Source organism: Delphinapterus leucas, chromosome X (genome assembly GCF_059928025.1).
Source record: "Delphinapterus leucas isolate spDelLeu-1000000601 "Yukka" chromosome X, BTC_Dleu_Yukka2, whole genome shotgun sequence".
In the NCBI taxonomy this organism is placed as follows: Eukaryota; Metazoa; Chordata; class Mammalia; order Artiodactyla; family Monodontidae; genus Delphinapterus; species Delphinapterus leucas.
This window is the reverse complement of record NC_143150.1, coordinates 124,677,661-124,698,644: the sequence shown is the minus strand read 5'-3', so window position 1 is coordinate 124,698,644 and position 20,984 is coordinate 124,677,661. Positions and strand designations below refer to the sequence as shown.

Here is a 20,984-nt window from a genome sequence, read left to right as displayed (position 1 = left end):
ATCTGCTTCTGGAACATATCTGTCTTTTGATTTAATTCTGTTTGAATTAAGAAAAGGGCATCTGCACAGACATAGAAAAACGGTTACCAAAGGGGAAAGGTGGGGGGGGGATAAATTAGGAGCTTGGGATGAACAGATACACACTACTATATATAAAATAGGTAAACAACAAGGTCCTATTATATAGCACAGGGAACTATATTCAGTATCTTGTATAATGGAAAAGGATCTGAAAAAGAATACATACATATATATATATATATATACACATACATATATATACACATGTATATATATATATAAATAGCTGAATCACTTTGCTGGACACCTGAAAGTAACACAACCTTGTCAGTCAACTATACTTCAATTTTAAAAAAAGAAAAAAAGGGGAGTCAGTTGAAAAGGCTTCTTTTGAATAAAAAATTCAAGTTTTATCTCATGAAAGAGATCTTTTTAAAAACCCCGCAATAACGTGACACCCGCTTCTCCCCTTAGGGGTTCTTTGATATCCCCGTGGATAACTTGTACGCGGAGCCCGCGGTCCTGCAGTGGATTCGGGAGAACATCACCGAGTGGAGAAACTGCATCATTGTTTCACCTGACGCCGGGGGCGCCAAAAGGTACTGCACAGGCCCAGGCGGCACGAGGCAGATTTAGATTTGTGTGTTTGCCGACTGCTTTTTCCTTTCCGTATGTGTTAGATAAGGAAGCATGTCTTCAATTACTGAACAGTTTATTTTGCAAATAAGCAAGTAAGTAGCCAACAGGCTTCACCTCCAGAGCAGAGAGCTGTCATCTTTAACATTTCATCATTCATGAAAGAAAAAAAAAATACACACAGACGTTTGGTTTCAGCAAAGAATGTTTTGAGGGTTTTTTTGTTTTTTTTGTTTTTTTTTTTTTTGCAGTACGCGGGCCTCTCACTGCTGTGGCCTTTCCCGTTGCGGAGCACAGGCTCCGGACGCGCAGGCTCAGCGGCCATGGCTCACGGGCCCAGCCGCTCCGCGGCATGTGAGCTCTTCCCGGACCGGGGCACGAACCTGTGTCCGCTGCATCGGCAGGCGGACTCTCAATCACTGCGCCACCAGGGAAGCCCTGTTTTGAGTTTTTTAAGTTTTCATTTCTGATTATAAAAGCAGTGAGCCTAATTGGAAAATAAGGCTTTTACTTAACAACACGATTGACCAAGCTAGTTCTTCTTACTACAAACATTTAGAAATGGAAGCCAAAATAGAACAATTTTAAAATGCGTGTCCGCAGAGCAGCTGGAAAGAAAGGGAGATGTCTGTGGCCCAGAAATAAAGAAGGCTGACAGCCGCGCTCGGGGTGGATTGGGGTATGGGTGTCAGATCCGGGAAGAGGCGGGTGGCTTGGCAGAGGCTATAATGCCCTCATGGGGGCCTCCAGAGAGAAGGGAGATGACAGGGAGACCCCTCTCTGCAGCCTGGGGAGGAAAGCCAGTCTTTCCTGATGCTGGGAAAATTGACCCCAGGCTGCAGAGCCACGGCCGAGGGAGAATTCCACAAGCCCAGCTGTTCAGTAAGCACTCCCCGCTGAAGACCACCTCATTGTGCCTGACTATCCCAGTTAGGAAGCCGAGGGGGCGCAGCCCACCGAGAGCCAGCGCCTGCAGATAACAGGGTGGCGGGCAGCCAGCCCCGTGGGCTCAACAGGACAGTTACTGGGCTGTAAAAGGAGGATGCTGGACGGAAATTGACATGGCACTAAAAGCATCAGAGCGCAGGTGCACTGAATGGCATAAATAATGGTACTGAGTAGCAAATCCAGAGGGCTTTACAGAGACTCAAGGAATTAAAGAGCAATCAGTACAGACAGTTGAGGATCGGGGTGAAGATGATGGAACACTGATGCAGAGTGCTTTACTGTGCTCCGAGACTCAGTGAGTCAGAGTCACCTTGTAGAACTGTGCAGCTGCTCTCTGGGGGTTAGAAGAGCGGAATGAAGTTTTAATGCCCGGGCAGGGGCCTCCGTCAGGGAGGCAGAGGTGAAAGAGAGCTCCGTCCACCAGTCCTGTGAGAAAGCAAGGAAGCTCGTAAGTCTGTGCACGCTAGTAAACCTGCCACGAGAGAGTGGTGACCATCAAGCTTGGGGACAACTTTAAAATGCAAATGCCCATCCCTCATCCCTTCCACGGCCAAGCTAAGGACCTAGAATCGAACTTAAAAGCTCCCCTTCGGGTGCAAGCAACCCAGAGTGTTGTCTGCTTAAGGCAACAGGGGAATGAGAGCAACGTTTTGGAGTAATTTCTCTTGGAAATGCTTGCAGTTACTTAGAAACTTACTGAAGTCACACAGTGGCATCTGCAGGCGAATGCACTGGCCTGCTCGAAGGTTAGAGGTGAGCAAGTGGGTTGAGAGGGAGCATAAGGCGTAACTTGTTTTTAGTAACAGCTTTATTGAGATGTAATTCACATACCTCCAATTCACCCATTTAAAGTGTGCAGGTCAGTGGGTTTTGTGTATTCAGAGTTAGGCATCTGTCACCACTGTCTAATTCCAGAACATTTGCAGTCACTCCCCACTCCCTCTCCCTCCAGCCTGTGGCCACCACTAATCTCCATTGTGTCTAGGGAATTGTCTCCCTGGGTGGTTCATATGGATGGATCATAAAATAAGTGGCTTTCATGTCAGGCATATTTCTTTATTTGACCAGAACAACTTAGTTTGATAGCTAACAGGCCAAAAGAATAATAGATTCCACAAACTTGTGTGGCCTTGTGTTTTTCCATCCCAACCCTATTTTTTTTTTTTTTTTTTTTTTGTGGTACGCAGGCCTCTCACTGTTGTGGCCTCTCCCATTGTGGAGCACAGGCTCCGGACGCTCAGGCTCTGTGGCATGTGGGATCCTCCCAGACCGGGGCACGAACCCGTGTCCCCTGCATCGGCAGGCGGACTCTCAACCACTGCGCCACCAGGGAAGCCCCCAACCCTATTTTTTATGTATAGGGTGATGTCTCCCATTTCCTTCTTGAGGGGCCCCTATTCTTCCCAAAGTCAGAATTATGCTTTTCAAACATATACCCCCCTCCTTTTTATTTCACACAGATGATGTTACGCTGCACATACTTCTTTGCTGTTTTTTTTTTTCAAAGCGTGTTCCGCCTTAGCAACAGTTCCCCAGCTGTGCAGTAGGTCTGCTTTCTTGGTTTTCACAGCTGGCCCTTGGGTGCGGATGTAGTGATTCCTTTAACCAGTCTCACGTTCCTCTTTAGTAGGTGCTGTTGTTTATGTTCTTAGGCACATTCCTGCAGCACGACACTCACTTTCACATTTCATATACTTGTACAAGGAGGATGCGTTCTTAGAACTGCTGTTGCCAAGTCCAGGGGCATGAGCTATTTAGGTTTTGATGGACAGGGTCAAAATTTGGTCTTTGAAAGAAGATAGGCTTCCCTGGTGGCGCAGTGGTTGGGAGTCCGCCTGCCAATGCAGGCGACATGGGTTCGAGCCCTGGTCCGGGAGGATCCCACATGCTGTGGAGCGACTGGGCCCGTGCGCCACAACTGCTGAAGCCCGCGCGCCTGGAGCCTGTGCTCTGCAGCAGGAGAGGCCACTGCAGTGAGAAGCCTGCGCACCGCGGCGGGGAGTGGCCCCCACTTGCTGCAGCTAGAGAAAGCCCGCGTGCAGCAGTGAAGACCCAGTGCAGCCAAAAATTAAATAAATGAGTAAATAAATTAATTTAAAAAATATATGAACTCAAAATTCAAGTATAAAAAAAAAGAAAGAAGATAGACCATTGGGATTAGCAGATAAAACTACTATATATAAAATAGATAAACAACAAGGATCTACTGTATAGCAGAGGAAACTATATTCAGTGTCTTGTAATAAACCATAATGGAAAAAAGTCTGAAAAAGAGTATATAAATATATATATATATGTATAACTGAATCACTTTGCTGTACACCAGAAGCTAACACAACATTGTAAATCAACTATACTTCAATTTAAAAAAAAGAAGTTAGGGCTTCCCTGGTGGCACAGTGGTTGAGAGTCCACCTGCCGATGCAGAGGACACGGGTTCGTGCCCCGGTCTGGGAAGATCTCACATGTCGCGGAGCTGCTAGGCCTGTGAGCCGTGGCCGCTGAGCCTGCGCATCCGGAGCCTGTGCTCCGCAATGGGAGACGCCACAACAGTGAGAGGCCCGTGTACCGCAAAAAAAAAAAAAGAAAAAAGAAGATAGACCAGTTGACATTCTCAAGTATGGATGCCAGTGACTTTGTACACAGGCTTGCTTGCACAGCAGATGATCTGACTTCTTCTACTTTACAGATCGGCTGAGTGATACATGGCATCTCCTCCTATAAATGGCAGTTGCGTGCATAAGGTTGAGCGCTCCTTCTAGCACGTTTATATTTTGTTCATACCTTTTGCATGTTCTGTCAGCTGGAGGCCTCTTCCTCTAGCTTGTTAGGAGTTCTGTGCAGGCAGGAAATGACATCTTTGCTTCTCGTGTGCAGCAACTAAGTCCCCAAGTTTTTCACTTCTTCCCTTTTTGTATTTTTCTTCTCTGCAAGACTTTTAAAACATGCTTATGTACTCACATTTATCTCTGTTTCACATTATGGCTTCTGGGTTTATGAAGGATCACCCTTAACATTTTTCTTCTCCCATGATTTCGTATGTTTTAAGGGTTGCTTTTTTCCTTTTTAATGTTTTGATTTTTCTTCCATCTGAAATTTGTTTTGGAATAAAGAGTGAATTAAGAATCCAACTCCCCCTGTCCCCAGCTATCTGAATTGTCCCCAAAACTATTCAGTAATCAGTTTTTCTCACATTGATTTGAAATACCATCTTTTATTATATAGCAGGCTCCCCCGTCTACTTGCCAATTCCTGCTCAAAAAAAGAGTCAGCTAGCCAGAGGAAATGGTCAGCAGCAAGATGCTGTTTTTGTTCAGATCCCCTTCAGAGTAGTTCCGCTCCGATCACCCCTGCTCCGCTCTGCCGGGAGAGGCAGGCTTTTTAGGGGCGTGCATTTCAGGTTTTTTGTCACCTCCATTCCTCACCAGTTTTTGCTACACATCCTTGTCATCCTCATACCCTGGAGTAAGCTGTTCCCCAACCGACAAAATAGCCTCGCAGGTAACGCATGATACGTACAGTTGACATTATCTGTGGCTTCTTTGTTTGATGCAAGAAGTAGTATTTCACCAAGAAAAATAGATATCTATCTGACAAATTGGAACATGTTGTCGTAGAAAAAACTTTGAGGCTTGATTTGTTCCAGGTACAAGTTAGTTATCTCCACAAAACTTAATATCGCCACAAGAGGTCACTTGTGGGTAGAAAAAAAATAAACCTTAGGAAACACACCACTGTTGAGATAGTCAATATTAACGTAAAACTGGTCTGGGAAGTTGGTGAAACTAAATAATTCAGGTTTGACTTTTTTCTCTTTTCTTTTAAAGAGAATGTAATAGTGTATCCAGAAGAAATGGAAATCAAACTATGTATTATTTTTGTCCTAGCTTTTTCCACCCAAGATTTCTATATGATACACTGTCTCAGCATCGTATGTTAGGAATAGGTATTAAGTCTCAGTTATACACCAGGAAAAGAAGAGTTGGAACCTGCGGAGAAATAGGAATGTTCTCGCAACCCAGGGGGCTTTTTGCGGGATATTTTCCTTTATTCTCTGCTTCTGATGTTACCATTGGGTACCTGCAGTGGCTGGAGCTCCCCCACTCATGTTCCACGCCTGTCCCCACCCCCCAAAACCGCATAGCTCAGCTTCTTTCCCACGCAGGCCTCCGCGCCCCCTGATGGTGTGTTTGTGCACAGGCTTACGAGAGCGGATCACATGGCAGAACGCAGGTTATGTTTGGACTTGAGTTGCTTCAAACTTCAGCCCCAATGGTGGCGCTTCCCCACCGCACCGAGATCTTCCTGGTCCTTACAAATAAACAGAATTTTAATGTATACGCACATACATAAGGTGTTCAAGAGTCTTTCTTGGGAAAACCTGTCTTGTGTTCTGAGAAACTAGCTTTCCTTAATGGGAGTTTAAATGGCTTATCTTTTATGAAATTGGCATATAGATCGTAGTATATGTTTTAGGGCGATTATGGGGCAAAATCTTGGTCAGCATTCAAATTCTATTTAGTTATATATATGCCACAATTTAAAAAAATACTTGTTGAATGTTCTCCGAAACAAGCAGGGGTAACCTGTGGTACACAGTCCCCTTCATGCTGCGCTCTTGGCCCCAGAAAGTGGGTTCCTCTCAGTGCCTTGGCCACACTCGGCTTGATCAGAGCACGCATGGGGCGCCACTCGTGGTTGCCAGCTGAGGAGGACGCAGTGAATGGGACCACGACTTAAAAAGTGTCCAGAGGTTGCATCCTCCAGTCGCTGCATACTAAATTAGGGTGTGTGAGTGTGTATGTTTTGGTCCCTCGATAAAAAGTTTTTCAGCTGAATTGCATCAGGAGTGACCGTCATTTCAAAAAGTGAAACGGGAAAATCTTCATGTCACCTTATGTCTATGGCGTTATTTTGCACTGTTTCATCATTGAAATCTATTCTTCACAGGAAAAATCTGGAATGTTCCGGGCTTACTAGCAAGCCTGGCCTGCCACCTTCTCCTCCTTTTGCCAGTTCAGGCCTTTCAGAGCTGATGACTTTTGAGCATTTGCCCTAGTTGTGCAGAGGCCTGGACTGTGATTACTGTGTCCGGAGGCCTCGCGTCCCGTGAAGCCCGTTGTCCTAAGCGTACAGATTACATGGCTGCGCTCACCAGGACTTTGTCCCCGCTGGCTGCTCCCTACGCTGAGCAGTTAGTATTTTCTAAATAACTTGCTTTTAGTTGTGCCCCTGACTTTAAAAGGTACCCACGAGGGCTTCCCTGGTGGCACAGTGCTTGAGAGTCCGCCTGCCGATGCAGGGGACACGGGTTCGTGCCCCGGTTCTGGAAGATCCCACGTGCCGCAGAGCGGCTGGGCCCGTGAGCCATGGCCAATGGGCCTGCGTGTCCGGAGCCTGTGCTCCGCAACGGGAGAGGCCACAACAGTGAGAGGCCCGCGTACCGCAAAAAGATAAATAAATAAATAAAGGTACCCACGAACACTAACCCGTTGAGTGTCAGCTGCTTAGGCAGGAGTTTTAGCCCATGGTCAAGGCGCCCTGGCTTTCTTCCCCAGCTGCCACAAATGCAAGGCCACATCCTAGCATGTTTCTCCCCTTGCGTCGCTTAATACATATCCCAGACCAGGCCTGGCTTTGCAAGGGAGGCCTGATTCTTGCATTATCTTGAGTATGGCTGGTCACGACAGTCCTAAAATACAGCTATGAAGAACACAATTTTTTTTGTATTGACAGTGTTTGATGTATCTGTCTGTGTCTTTTTTTTTTTTTGTAATGAATCTAGAGTTTTTATAATTTTGGGAATACGTTTTCAGAATTAGTCTAATTTTTTTCCATATCTATATTTTTTAACTTTTAATTTTATATTGGAGTATAGTTGGTTAACAGTGTTGTGTTAGTTTCAGGTATACAGCGAAGTGATTCAGTTATACATGTATCCTTTTTTCAAATTCTTCTCCCATCTAGGTTGTTACAGAATATTGAACAGAGTTCCCTGTGCTATACAGTAGGTCCTTGTTGGTTATCTATTTTAAATATAGCAGTGTGTACATGTCACTCCCAAACTCCCAATCTATCCTCCCTGCCACCTTCCCCCTGCTAACCATAAGCTTGTTCTCTAAGTCCGTGTCTGTCTGTGTCTTTGAGCAGGGTCACGTCAATCGCAGACAGGTTGAATGTGGAATTTGCCTTGATTCACAAGGAGAGGAAGAAGGCAAATGAAGTGGACCGGATGGTGCTGGTGGGCGACGTGAAGGACCGCGTGGCCATCCTTGTGGATGACATGGCCGACACATGTGGCACCATCTGCCATGCTGCGGACAAGTATGCGTGTGGTTTGGGACCACTGAGGAGAGCGTTAGGGCGTCTCATTAAGAAAGGAAGAATGTCAGCTGTTAAAAACTAGGCTCACTTTTCCTAATTATTACTGATAGCTTAGTAGTAGTTTTTCAGACCAAAGTCGATTCTAGGCCTCTTTTTTTTTTCTCGGTAGGGAAAAAACTGTGGTCCTTTATGGCCTGGTTTTCGTTTTCAAGGTTGAACTTTCAGTGTATTTTTAAAGAAGTTCAGAGAAGGTGCTTCTCCTGAAACTGAGCACAGGAGGAAAAAGACAGCCTTTCGGCCTCTTCAGGCCCTCGCTTCCTTGGCTTGCCTTCACTCCAGCCTTCTCAGCGTTGGCTTCCAGGGACTTAGAGCTGGGCTGTTCCGCGTGGGAGCCACCACCCAGCCATGCACGGCTGCAGAAGGCGTGGACTGTGGCCCGTCTGACTTGAGATGTGCTGGGAGGGTAGAATGCACAGCCGGTTTCAGAGACAGAACAAAACAAAGAGTGTATAATACCTCAGTTTTGTGTATTGATTGTATGGCAACATGGTGACATTTTGGCTTTACTCTTTTAAACCTGGGCAGTTTTGTTCCCTGGGAGACATTTGACAATATCTGGAGACATTTTTGGTTGTGACAACTGAGGGGACGGGTGTTGCTGTTGGGTAGAGGCCAGGGATGTGCTGCACAGCAAAGAATTATCCGGGCCCAACGTCAAGGCTGATAATCCCTGATTTAAGGGAATGTAAAGTGCTTGGCCAGCACGTACCTTAAAAGATCCTGTTTTAGACTGATAAATGTGAGTGAAATTGGTTCCCTGTTTTCCTTTATGGAACACACTATTGCTTTTAAATTCACACTGAGGGGAGAATGCTTCAAGAATATTTGTGTGCACTTAGTTTTTTTCTCTTTTATAGGCTACTCTCGGCCGGAGCCACCAAAGTTTATGCTATCCTTACCCATGGGATATTCTCTGGGCCAGCTATTTCCAGAATAAATAATGCCGCCTTTGAGGCTGTTGTTGTGACAAACACTATTCCCCAAGAGGACAAAATGAAACACTGCTCCAAGATTCAGGTACTGGCTACACTGCAGGCAGAGCCAAGCAGGGAGGCAACTCGCATCTTGTGTGTGTGACCACTTGCTAAGCAGATGTCAGTAGAGGTTGTAGCTTCCCGTAATGGGAAGGTATGATACATGTTAGATGTCTGGGAAAGGCTGGGGCCAGCAGAGGTCAAAGTTATAAATAGTAAGTGAATAAAGCCAAAGTAAAGAACATTAAGAAACAGGCTGTGGTAAAGCTAAACAGAGTTACCACATGACCCCCCTGGTCCACCTCTAGGGTTATTCCTCCAAATCTGAAAATGGCTGTTCAAACAAAACCTTATGCATGAACATTCACAGCAGGCCTTATTCACGGTAGCCAAAAGGTGGAAATGACCAAATGTCCACCGACAGTTGAATGGTTAACCCAAGTGTGGCCTCTTCATACGATGAAATATTCCTCAGCCTTAAAAAGGAAGGAGATTTTGATACTTGCAACAACATGGATGAACCTTGAAAGCGGTATGCTAAGTGAAAGAAACCAGTCACAAAAGGACAAATATTGTGTGATACGTAAACTAGATTCCACTTAGCTGAGGGCTCTAGAGTAGTCAGATTCATAGAAAGGGGAAGTAGAGTGGTGGTTACCAGGAGCGGGGTGTTTAATGGTGCAGGGTTTCCGTTTGGGACGATGAAAAAGTTTGGGAAATGGTTACACACCACTGGGAATGTAATTAATGCCAGTAAGTTCTATACTTAAAAATGGTTAAAATGGCATCTTTTGTGGTACATGTATTTTGCCACAGGTTTTTTAAATGGGGGAGGAAAACAAAGAAGCAGCTTGGCTGTGCCAGGGGTCTCTTAGCTTTACTCCTTCTATCCCTCCTGACTTGGGAGGCCCCCAGAGAGTTGGCAATGATCACTTTACACCAGCTGGCCTGAAATAAGTTGAAGGGGTTTGAGTCCTTGTTTTGCTTCTGTGTCTTGGTGAACCTTGGCAAGTCCTGTCATTGCTGGAAGCCTCCATGCCCATCATTAGAGCATGAAGATGGATCAGAGTGATCTGCTTCGTGATTTCTCATCCATCGGAGAGCAACACAGTTCATTCGGCACCAGGAGATTCATTAGAAAATGGTCAAAATAGCTATGCCTTAGATTTTCATGTCTGATTCTCAGTAGTTGAGCAAATTAAGGCCCCCGGGCCCAATCCAGCCCACCATGACTTTTTGTAAATAAAGTTTTACTGAAACACAGCCATGCCCGTTCATTTATGTATTGTCTGTGGCTGTTCTCATGCTGACCCCGGAGTTAGATGATTACAGCTGTGCTGTCAGACGTTACAGTTTCTGTGTTTTCAGAAACCAAGAGAGAGAAAAACCTTCCACATGATGATTGAGTAAAATTAATTTTAAAACAACAAACACTGAAAGTAAAGGATGTCTCTGGTTAACAGCGGCCCTGAAAAGCCTTTGAAGTATCTGCACTGAAAAATCTCACTTCCAGGATCCCGTACAGGATTGTAATTTGAAGACAGACCCAAAACTGTCAGTCCTGTCAGAAGAAATGGCTGTGGGGAGGTTCGATAGTAGCACATCTTATGTGCTGGAGAAAGCGTTTCTAGGCTTTCTGGCTTCTAAGTTTCCAATTAAACATGACTGAGATGTCCCACTTTCCTCTCCTCTTTTCTGTCTTTTCATTGGTGTTTAGGTTATTGACATTTCGATGATCTTGGCCGAGGCGATTCGAAGGACCCACAACGGTGAATCTGTGTCTTACCTGTTCAGCCACGTCCCACTGTAAATCCAGGATGTGAGGTGTGGAAGCAAGCCTGCTCTGGCTTCTGACTTGCGTGCATTTGCCTGATTTATTAGCTTTAGGACTAAGTAGTTATATTAATGCAAAAGCATCAGATCTTTGTATACTCCGAGGGCCACTGGTTTTCCCCCTCTTAAAGCTCCCGACCATTTATTTTCAGTTTGGTGGGGAGGGCAGTGGTTATTTGATCTTTAAGTGAACAGTCTTAAATGAGAAATGTTTCTGTTATCGTGATTTGTTCTGATAGGTGACCTTTTTTTCCTTTGTTCTGTCAGTGCTTTGAGGCCACAACTTTCAAGTTTATAATTCCATTGTGGAAGTTCACAGTTTATGTATTTCAGGGTTACCAAAGGTCAGCTCAGATTAAAGCCTCTGTGTAAATATAAAATGATAATGCCTGTGGACATTTGGGTGAAACCCTGTAGAGAATTAGCCTTTTGCTTCTAAGTCAACCTTAGAGAATTTTTAATACCCTGAATTTTGAGTATTTGTTTTAGTGATCAGGTTTCCAATAAACCATTTTGGTTATTATGCTTAATTTGGACCAAATTTTATGTAGCTGAAGATGGCCGCTGACACGTTTATTTCTGGTAAACATTAGACATATCAGAGGCAATGTAGTTCAGTAATTTTTTATTGCCACTTCTAAAAATCGTAACTGTCACTTATCTGAAATACCTTGTTCTAAAATTCCAAAATTATGTTCAGCGATAGAGCTGACAGAGAAACTGTTTTGAGGTAGTCTGCAAGTTCACTGTCACAGTCATGCTGTGTCCATCCCAGATGCACCTCATGTCCTGCCATCTTGTTTTTTTTAATGTTCTGTTTTTAGCTCTAGCTTTTACTTTGCCTTTTTTCCAAGAGTTTCACGTTGTGGATTTCCGTCACAACAAAGACTTCTTCGTTAAGTCCCCTCACATTTACTAGTCTGATCTCTGTTTTGCTTTTGACATGAGAAAAAGGTGAATTGTTTGTGGGTGCCTCCAAATACATATTTAAATATTATTTCGTTAGTGTTGATCTCATGGTCTTTTGCCTTTCGTACTCACAGGTAGCAAGCCTTCTAGGCAACAGATTATTGTAACTAAAGCTGTTACATGAAAAGTGTGGGTGAGAAAGGCCTAGAAAAAAAAGGGCAAATAAGGAAACATTAGTTGCTCCATGAAGTTAATGTTCAAATGGTGGCCCAGGGGTGATGGTGGAGGGAAGATAGCTTTATCCACAGGTGGCTTTTGACGACTGCTGAGTGAGGTGCCCCCATCTCCGGTGGCAGGCGGCAAGCATCAACTCTGAATTTTCCTAAGTGCGCGTTGGTGGACAACCAACTGAGTGCTTCCGCCCCCAAAGAAGAAAGTGTGCCTGCACAGACAAAGCCCAGGAATAATAAATAACAATCTCCTTCTGCTGAATCTCAAAACTTGAAGAGAAGAAAGTCTCTGATCTAAATTCTGTGGGTGGAAAAATGAAATCTGTTTAAGTTGTTAACAAACCTGAATAGCAGTCTTTAAGGTTTCAGACTTCACTACAGCAGAGGGTGAATCAAAGTTTAAAAGTATCATTTTAGTCATTGCAGAGACTAGCATTTTGCTGTACTTTAAGAGGGCTTTTGAGAAAAAGTCATAGCGTAGCCTGGTTAAGGTCAGCTATTCAATACGATGGACGTTATCTAGACAAGAGTTGATTTGAGATATGTGAAGAGCCTATTTAGATGTATGTAATTTTTATTTTGGACAAATGAGTGATATCTGTATTTCTTGAAATTTCTATGCATAGAGAAATGAAAATGTAGTTATGAACGCACACAGGTAGACAGCTTCGCATCCCAGTGTAGACATGATGGCAATGACTAAAACCAGTTGATTTAAAGGTAGTCATTTCATCTAAGATTTAAGAGTCTAACACATAGAGCTAGTTTTAAAATAATGATCTTCAGATAAAGAGATAAAAATCGGTATTGTCATTCTCTGAATTAAGAACTGATTGTTTCTATGGTTATTTATCTCCACTTTTGTATTTTAAAGTACTTCTGGTACATCTGTCAACTAAATAGACTAGACGTAGCCCTGCACAGCGGCAATGTAGCCCTTAACTATTTGATGGTCCAGTTCAAAAAAGATGATGAAGACAGCCTTGAGAGCAGCATAATCCCGGAACTTGTGCGTCCCTTGCTGCTTATGCGGAAACATTTCAGTGAAACCACCAAATGTATTGCTCCTGTCTGACTCTGCTGCATGGCGGTTGACTTGGCGTACATCTAACCAAAAAGGGGAGCCAGAGAAATATGAATATACCAAAGTTGCTCAGTTTCCAACTTAAGTTACATTAACCAACTTAAAGAGATTCGTAGTATAACTTTCCTTTGGTAGATATGATGTCAAATAGATTGAGGAACTACGTCATTTGCAGTGCTTGTATTGGTTTAGAATATAGGATTCGAAGATCTTCCAACACTGTACTAAAAACATTTCAATAAAATCATGCTCCTTCTTTCTTTCATACTTTGTATCATCATTGTGGAGTAATATGTTTTGATGGAGTGATGTGTTTTGATGGGTACCTTGAAGTGTTTGCTGCATCATGGCTATAGCCCAGCATATAAAGTTACAGAAAAGCCAGAAGTTCATTGAAGTCAGCTCTTCTCCGTTTTGAAGGTGTTTCCGAAGAACTGATGAGCATTTTCCCTGCCCCAAAGCATAATATCTGGGCCACGTAAGAATTCTAGATGTTTCCTATAAAATTGAAGATTGCACTGTGTGTTTATACATCAGAGTAGTTGTGTTCAATACCCATAGGTTGGAATGGACCAAACTTAAATGTAGGCCCCATAGAAGTTTTTCACATGCTTTGATTTCAGAAGCACCAGGAACTGTCACCTATTCTGTGATGCTTTAAGTTACTCTCGTGGAGACGAAGTAAAAAAAAATACTTTTTGGCCATACCCTGCGTGTAGCATGTGGGATCTTAGTTCCCCGACCAGGGATCACAACCGCGCCCCCTGCAGTGGAAGTGCAGGGTCTTAACCACTGGACCGCCAGGGAGTCCTGGACAAAGTAAACTTCTAATTATGGTTCTCCCAGGAAAGCTCAGCTTTAAAGTGTGGGTAATGCTGAGAGCGACAACAGTTTGTCTTAAAAAGTCCCAGTGAAATATAAAGAACTAAAACCAAGTCCACTGGAGAAGATCACAGTTTTAAGACAAAACAGGATAAAATGTAGTAGAAGGGAGGAAGAAAATGGAGAGATGGAAACACCAAAATCACTTCACCAGCGTTACAGTTTCACCTCATTAATCCTGTCACACACACCTCCTCGGAAGTGTTTGATTTCATATGGCAGGTCCTGTCCAACCCACCAGCTGACCTAGTGGCTGGACAGGCTAAGCCTCCAAGGGGAAGATGCAACACTAAGAGGTTCAGAGGGTCGAATGAGGCTGGGGAGGTGAGAAAGGGCTTTGTGAAGGGAATGCTGTTACCGATGGTACTTCACGGCAGAATTTTCCAGAACCACTGGCTGTACTCCAGCATGGACTGAAGCAGGACAGCACAGGGTGTCTGGTACTTATGTTAGAGTGAGGATAGCCAATGAAGATGGAACTCGGGCTGAAACGTACTGCCTTATCCTTTGTGTACATTGCATGCAGAAGTTGACAGAGTCGCTCCTTTTCACTGCAGATCTTCACCTAATTGGTTTATCTCCTGCACCCCGGGAACACAGCCCTCCACCTTTTCCCTTGCTTTCCAAGTCCACATTCTGGATTGGTTTGATCTACTGTCACCTCTGAGCTCTTGTTTTCTCTCCTAAAAGAGCGTGATGCTCGGAAACAGACTCCACCACTTACTAGAGTTAAGACAACGACAACAACAAAACCGCTTTGGGCTAGTTGCTTACCCCCCCTGTGCCTCAGTTTCCTTGTATGTGAAATGGGATAATAGTACCTCTCTCAGAGGATGTGATGAGTAAATGAGATGATATCTGTAAAGAGCTTAGAACCGATTGTTGTGTACATTAACCTCAGTTTTTAGAACAGGCATCTCATTTCTTCCCTTTGAAAGAATCTAAGTATGAAGAAGCAAGATTTTCGTGCAGTTTCTAGATGCTAATCCATGTGCCTGTGAGCTAGTCACAAACACGATCCACTCACGCAGGGGTAAATTGTCCTGGCACGTGACCGTCTCCACCAAGGGTAGCATTTGGTGATGACAAATGGTTGCATGTTGAAGACACTTTGCTGGGCTGTAGAAATGACAGGAATGGATGACGTGTGGTAATGGAGATGGTGACCAATTGAGGCTGTTTACAGCAACCTGATTCCATTCACTATCCCAACATTAAAAAAAAGCAGTGCCCAATATAAACAGTAGTTTTCACTGTTCTAACGGCTAAGTCCTGTGGTCAGAAGAAAACCCAGCTGAACTCATTCTGCAAGAGCAATAGAAAGAGACTGGCAAAGCAAAAAATGTAATGCAGTGGAAAGCGCCCTAAATTGGGACTGTGGCGATCTAGGGTCTGGTTCCTGATATGCTACCAGCAAGCTGTGTGACCTGGGGAAAATGTCTATACCACTCTGAGTCTGAGCATCGTTGTGAAAAAGAGGGGGTAGATGACTGCTAAATTCCCCAGCAGTTTTAACAGGCCATGCATGACCTCTATGCTAGATATAGTTGGACTACTACTAACTGAAGGCTGTGGTCCTAATGTGGCAAAGATGGTTCCTTCTCCATCAGGTGAACAACTTGTTTGGGCTTGCAGGGGGCTTTCTCAGTGCTACCTCTGGAAGTCTTGCATCCCAGGAAAGCCTGCAGTCCTGGGCACGCCAGGGTGCTCGGTCACTCTAATTCTCTTTCTTCTAATGTGGATAGTTCTGGATCCCCAGCACCACCTTGGCTAAGGAATCTCACAAGCGTGGCTCTGATCTTGTGCCAGTTGCAACACAAAGGAAGCTATATGACAAGCCCAACAATGTGCCAACGACCTGTGGCGTCACAGTTTTAAAAAAATCCATCGTCAATTAACTGTAGACGCTGAAGGCTGTAGTCACAGATAAAAGAGGGAAAAGGGGGGACACCTTTAGGAAACGCATTCAAGACCTGGCTTGACTGCCAGTCCTCGAGCAGAGCTGCCTTTAAAGCCATAAGTGGTCTTTAGAGACCCCAGGGAACAGTCCAGGCAGAAGGGCAGAGTGCCCTAAATATTTGCTGATGGACGTCACCCTTCTGTGCTTTGAGGGACTCTTACGTCTGTGAGCACTTGACCTTCTGTGTCTGAGGATGCATGATTCTCTGATTTTCCCTATGCAGAGAGTGTTAAATCTACTATCTTCTTGCCTCGAAGCTAAGACTGAACATGAGTTACAGAAAAATTGTGAGGACCTAGACCGAACTTGTGTCAAATCATCAGAGGGATTCTTTGGAGGCACATTTTAGTGTATGTTTGCTATAGAATGAACTCCGGAAGTGCCACTGACAGTATGCTCGTCTAAAGAACCAAGGAAGGACCCGAAATTTCCTGAAGCCTCAGAATATCCTGTTTTTAGGACCAGGGCTGCAGAGCAGCCTCCTAAAGTATTGAAAGGGACAGACCCCTCTCGGCAGTAACTGTGCGTTCATTTCCCCACTGACGGCTTTCATAGCCTTCAAAGAGCAACACTTCAATGAAGACACAATTCATGAACAGTGTCCTATGAATAAAAGGGCTCCCCTGGTGGCACAGTGGTTAAGAATCCGCCTGCCAATGCAGGGGACACAAGTTCGAGCCCTGGTCCGGGAAGATCCCACATGCCGTGGAGCAACTAAGCCCGTGCGCCACAACTACTGAGCCTGCGCTCTAGAGCCTGTGAGCCACAGCTACTGAGCCCACGTGCCACAACTACTGAAGCCCACGTGCCTAGAGCCCGTGCTCCGCAACAAGAGAAGTCACCACAATGAGAAGCCTGCGTACCGTAGTGGAGTGGCCCACGCTCGACGCAACTAAAGAAAGCCTACGTGCAGTAACGAAGACCCAACGCAGCCAAAAATAAATAAATAAATAAATTTTTAAAAGATTAAAAAAAATAAAAGAGCACATGGAGGAACCCAGTTGGCACAAGAAGGCTGGTTTTTGATGAGTCAGTAATTTCTTACTGACTTGCACTGGTGCAACCGTAAATGCAGTCTTGAGCCTTGTCATTTGGAGGTGTTTTGTTTTATGTGTGCAAGTTATAGGAGCTATAATTCATCTGAGAAATACCTCTTGCTCCTCTGCCTTTTGACTCATGAACATTTTGGTTCAGACAGATGTCAAATGGAAGATTTGTATCTGTAGCCTTCTGGGCTGCCTTAATGATTTCTTCCACGGGCAAAGTGAAGGAGGGGGTCTCACACTCACTCACCCATTCGTTCTTGACGGAGCAGTTAGTAGCAGACCGTTGTGTTAGGACGGGGCTCTGAGGTAAATACCAGATAAATGAAATACGTGACCAAGGCTTACATGTATTAAGCCACTAGAGTTTACATGGATTGTTCTATACCCAAGCATGTGATGTAGGCAACACGGGAGGATGATCGCCCTGCCCTTGCAGACATGATCATTCATTCGGAGCAAGGGCAACAGTGCAGGGTTTTTGTTGTTTGTTTTTTGGGGTTTTTTAAAGTATTTTTGTTGGTGTATTTCTCTTTCGGTATTGCAAAAAAAAAAATCTACAGTCAGCATCATTTATGTCAAGTCTACCAAGACAGTCACACTCAGCATTAAAATGTAAATAGAACAAAGGAGCGCTTGTTTAAAAGGTGCATGACTACATCTATTCCAGCTTAAAAGCCTGTTTAAGATACTCTATTGATTTCATAGCCATTTCTGGTGTGCTTCTGCTGTTAATCATTTTTTTCCTATGATTATTAGCTTCTTAAGTTTATTACATATTTTCCTCAGAGCCAATTTTATCTTCAATAAACGTTTCAAAGTCCCTGACGGAAGCATTTCAGAATGGACTTGGGGGAGGGAAGCTGGATGAAGGAAGGGGCAGCAGCCTTCCTCTGGGGTCAGAGACGTCCCCTCAGGGAGGGGAATTGCACATATTTATTTATTATTTATTAAAAATTTTTATTGGATTATAGTTGATTTACAATGTTGTGTTAGTTTCAGGTGTACAGCAAAGTGACTCAGTTATACAAATACACTGATCCACTCTTTTTGATTCTTTTCCCATATAGGCCATTACAGAGTACTGAGAAGAGTTCCCTGTGCTATACATTAGGTCCTTATTAATTATTTTATATGTAATAGTGTGTATATCAGGATAATTTATTTCAGGGTTTCTCAAGCTCAGCACTATTGGCATTTTGCACTAGATAGTTCTTTGTCATGGGGCCAGGACACACACATTTGTGACAACCCAAAAAATGTCTCCAGATACTGCCAAATATTCCCGGGGGCAAAAATCGCCCCCGGTTGAGAACCACTGATTTATTTTAACCAGGACCTTCTTCCTTAATCCTCTTCCTGACGTTCAGGTCAGAATTCCAGAGGAGATCCATCCTGGCCCCTGGCCCCTGGTCCACTCTCAAGTAGAAAAGCATTTTAGAACGAAGTGGATAAGACAATGGCAATCATGAGTCACTTTAAAAACGTAAACACCAGTGTTTGCTACGACATGAAATTTTACACCAAAATAACTGCATTATCCTTTTGATGCAGGGCTTCAAACACCGATCCCTACGTCTGCCATGAATTGGGGTGAGATCCCTACTGCACAGCCGGGGAACCGTTGCTAAGGCGGAACACGCTTTTTAAAAAACACAGCAAAGAAGTATGTGCAGCATATTATCATCTGTGTGAAATAAAAAGGGGGATATATGTTTGAAAAGCATAATTCTGACTTTGGGAAGAATAGAGGTCCCTCAAGAAGGAAATGGGAGACATCACCCTATATATAAAAGATAGGGTTGGGATGGGAAAAGACAATGCCACACAAGTTTGTGGAATCTATTATTCTTTTGGCTTGTTAGCTATCAAACTGAGTTGTTCTGGTCAAAAAAAGAAATATGCCTGACACGAAAGCCACTTATTTTATGATCCATCCATATGCCTGACACGTTTTTGTTTGAACCAAGAAACTGATTAAGGTAATCTTTAAAGAGGTGACTGAATTTTAGTCTGACTTCAACGGTGACATCCAGAGAGCAGAGATTCCCGTGCGCCTTGCAGGTGGTGGGTATCCTGGCCCTTCCGTGATTGAACTCTCATAAGATGGCCAGAGTCTAACGTGGTCAAACCGTAGAGCAACTCACCTCTCTTGTCAAATGTCGTGGAATTGATAAGATTTCGGAGTTAGATGGAACATTTGAGACTCATTTTACAGATGAGGAAACTAAGGCCCAAAGAGACGAAGTGACCGGCTCAGTTAAGGTCACACTGTTCCTTAGAAGAAGCGCTGTGGCTGGTAAACGGGCCTCTTGTTTCTGCTGCTGGAGGTGTTTCCTGTAGCCCAGGTGTTTCCTCCAACATTCTGATCAGTATCTCAGGAGGGTGAAGGAGTTTATCATTAAGCCTCAGGGCAGTGAGAGAAAGCACAAAATATGGTGCGGTAACTTCCATCAACCTGGAATGCTTGCTTCTGCAGATGTGGTTGTTCGCTTTCCTTCTTCCAAAAAAAGGTCTTTCGTTGCACTCACGGCATTTGCCTGGTCCTTTTTCGTAGTCATGCTAACATGGGGAGATTTAAAATAACAACCCTGGGTCATGGGTGTTTTTAAGGTGACGGTAATTTTGTAGGGCAGTGGTTCTCAAAGTGTGGTCCTGGACTAGTGGCATTGCCAGGGAACTTAGGAGAAATGCAAATTCTCGGGCCCCACCCCAGACCTATTGAATCAGAAACTCTGGGTGTGGGGGTGTGGCAGGCACGGGGTTTGATACACTAAAGTTTGAGAACTACACTGTAAGGCTAAGTCCTCTAGTTTAGTAGTTGGTAAACTTGGTTGCATATGGGGCCACCTAAGGAGCTTTTTAAAATATTGCTGAAAATGAAATTAATTTAAAAAAATGTATAACTGTGTGGTGATGGATGTTAACTAGACTTATAGTGGTGATCATTTGGCAATATATACAAGTATTGAATCATTATGTTGTACACCTGAAACTAATAATTCTATATGTCAATTACACCTCAGTTAAAGAAAATGAAATTGATGCCTGGGCCTTGCCCCCAGAGATTCTGACTTAATTGGCCTGCGGAGCATCCAGGTATCAGGATTATTAAAGACCCTCGATGACTTGATACTACTGTGCAGCTAAGCTTGAACCATCGCGTAGGGGACGATCCTCTCCTTCTTCAAGAAGATGGTTCTGACTCCAGTAAGTTACAATCAATTTAATTACACTTAATTGTAATTCTTGTACTCAGCTGAAAACTTATGCCTACTCTGCAGACATTTGGAGAGAATAGCAGCTTTCAGTTTATCTGAAGATTCACATGTACCTAGATTAGAAATTTCTGCTATTTGTTTTCACTTACCCCAAAACTGCGATTGCCAGGCACCTAGTAGCTTGGAATATTTGAGTTGTTTCTAATGCTTTGGTTTTATGGACAGAAAAAGACAATGTTTATTTTCTAGAAACACAAAGTATAAGATTCCAGTGGTGAAAATAGAGTTATTACCAAAAAAATGTTAAAATTAACAGTACTTAATCATTTGTAATAATGGGTTCAACACACACTCCTTAATATCTAAGGAAGTTCCAATGATTTTATTAATATGGGAATCTCCTTTAAAAAAGTGTTTTTAGGAGGGAAGCTTGAACCAAGAGAAAAGTAATAGAAGCAGTTTTATTTAACACCGTATTTTTCAGCACCATTGGTCAGTTAAACAACAGCAACAAAAAGCAGTTAAATCAAGGAGTCTGTTTTTTTTTTATTGAAGTGTAGTTGATTTACAATGTTGTGTTAGTTTCTGGTGTACAGCAAAATGGTTCAGTTTTATAGATGTGTGTGTATATATATATATATTCTTTTTCAGATTCTTTTCTATTATAGTTTATTACAAGATATTTATTACAGTTCCCTCTGCTATACAGTAGGACCTTGGTTATCTATTTTATATATAGTAGTGTGTATCTGTTAAACCCAAACTCCTAATTTATCCCTCCCCCCACTTCCCCTTTGGTAACTATAAGTTTGTTTTCTATGTCTGTGACTCCGTTGCCGTTTCTTGTTTTGTTTTGTTT

The 20,984-nt window shown here is 43.6% G+C and overlaps 1 protein-coding gene across 3 annotated transcripts in view; it reads left to right on the top strand.

Annotated features, from left to right (window-relative positions):
- Positions 1-20,673, top strand: part of PRPS2 (phosphoribosyl pyrophosphate synthetase 2) — a 34,800-nt gene extending 14,127 nt beyond the window's left edge. Inside the window, exons 4-9 of one of the 3 annotated variants that reach the window (XR_016391416.1) lie at positions 496-620; positions 7,756-7,929; positions 8,847-9,006; positions 10,681-10,787; positions 18,459-18,570; positions 19,931-20,673. Coding sequence is in view for 2 of the 3 variants with exons in the window: in XM_089904797.1 (XP_089760923.1) it covers positions 496-620; positions 7,756-7,929; positions 8,847-9,006; positions 10,681-10,773 (552 nt within the window). In the remaining variant the exon portion in view is untranslated. Of the gene's footprint in view, positions 1-495; positions 621-7,755; positions 7,930-8,846; positions 9,007-10,680; positions 13,285-18,458; positions 18,571-19,930 lie in introns of those variants that run through there. The other 2 variants (XM_089904797.1, XM_022559824.3) reach the window with 2 other exon arrangements.
- Positions 20,674-20,984: the final 311 nt, after the last annotated feature.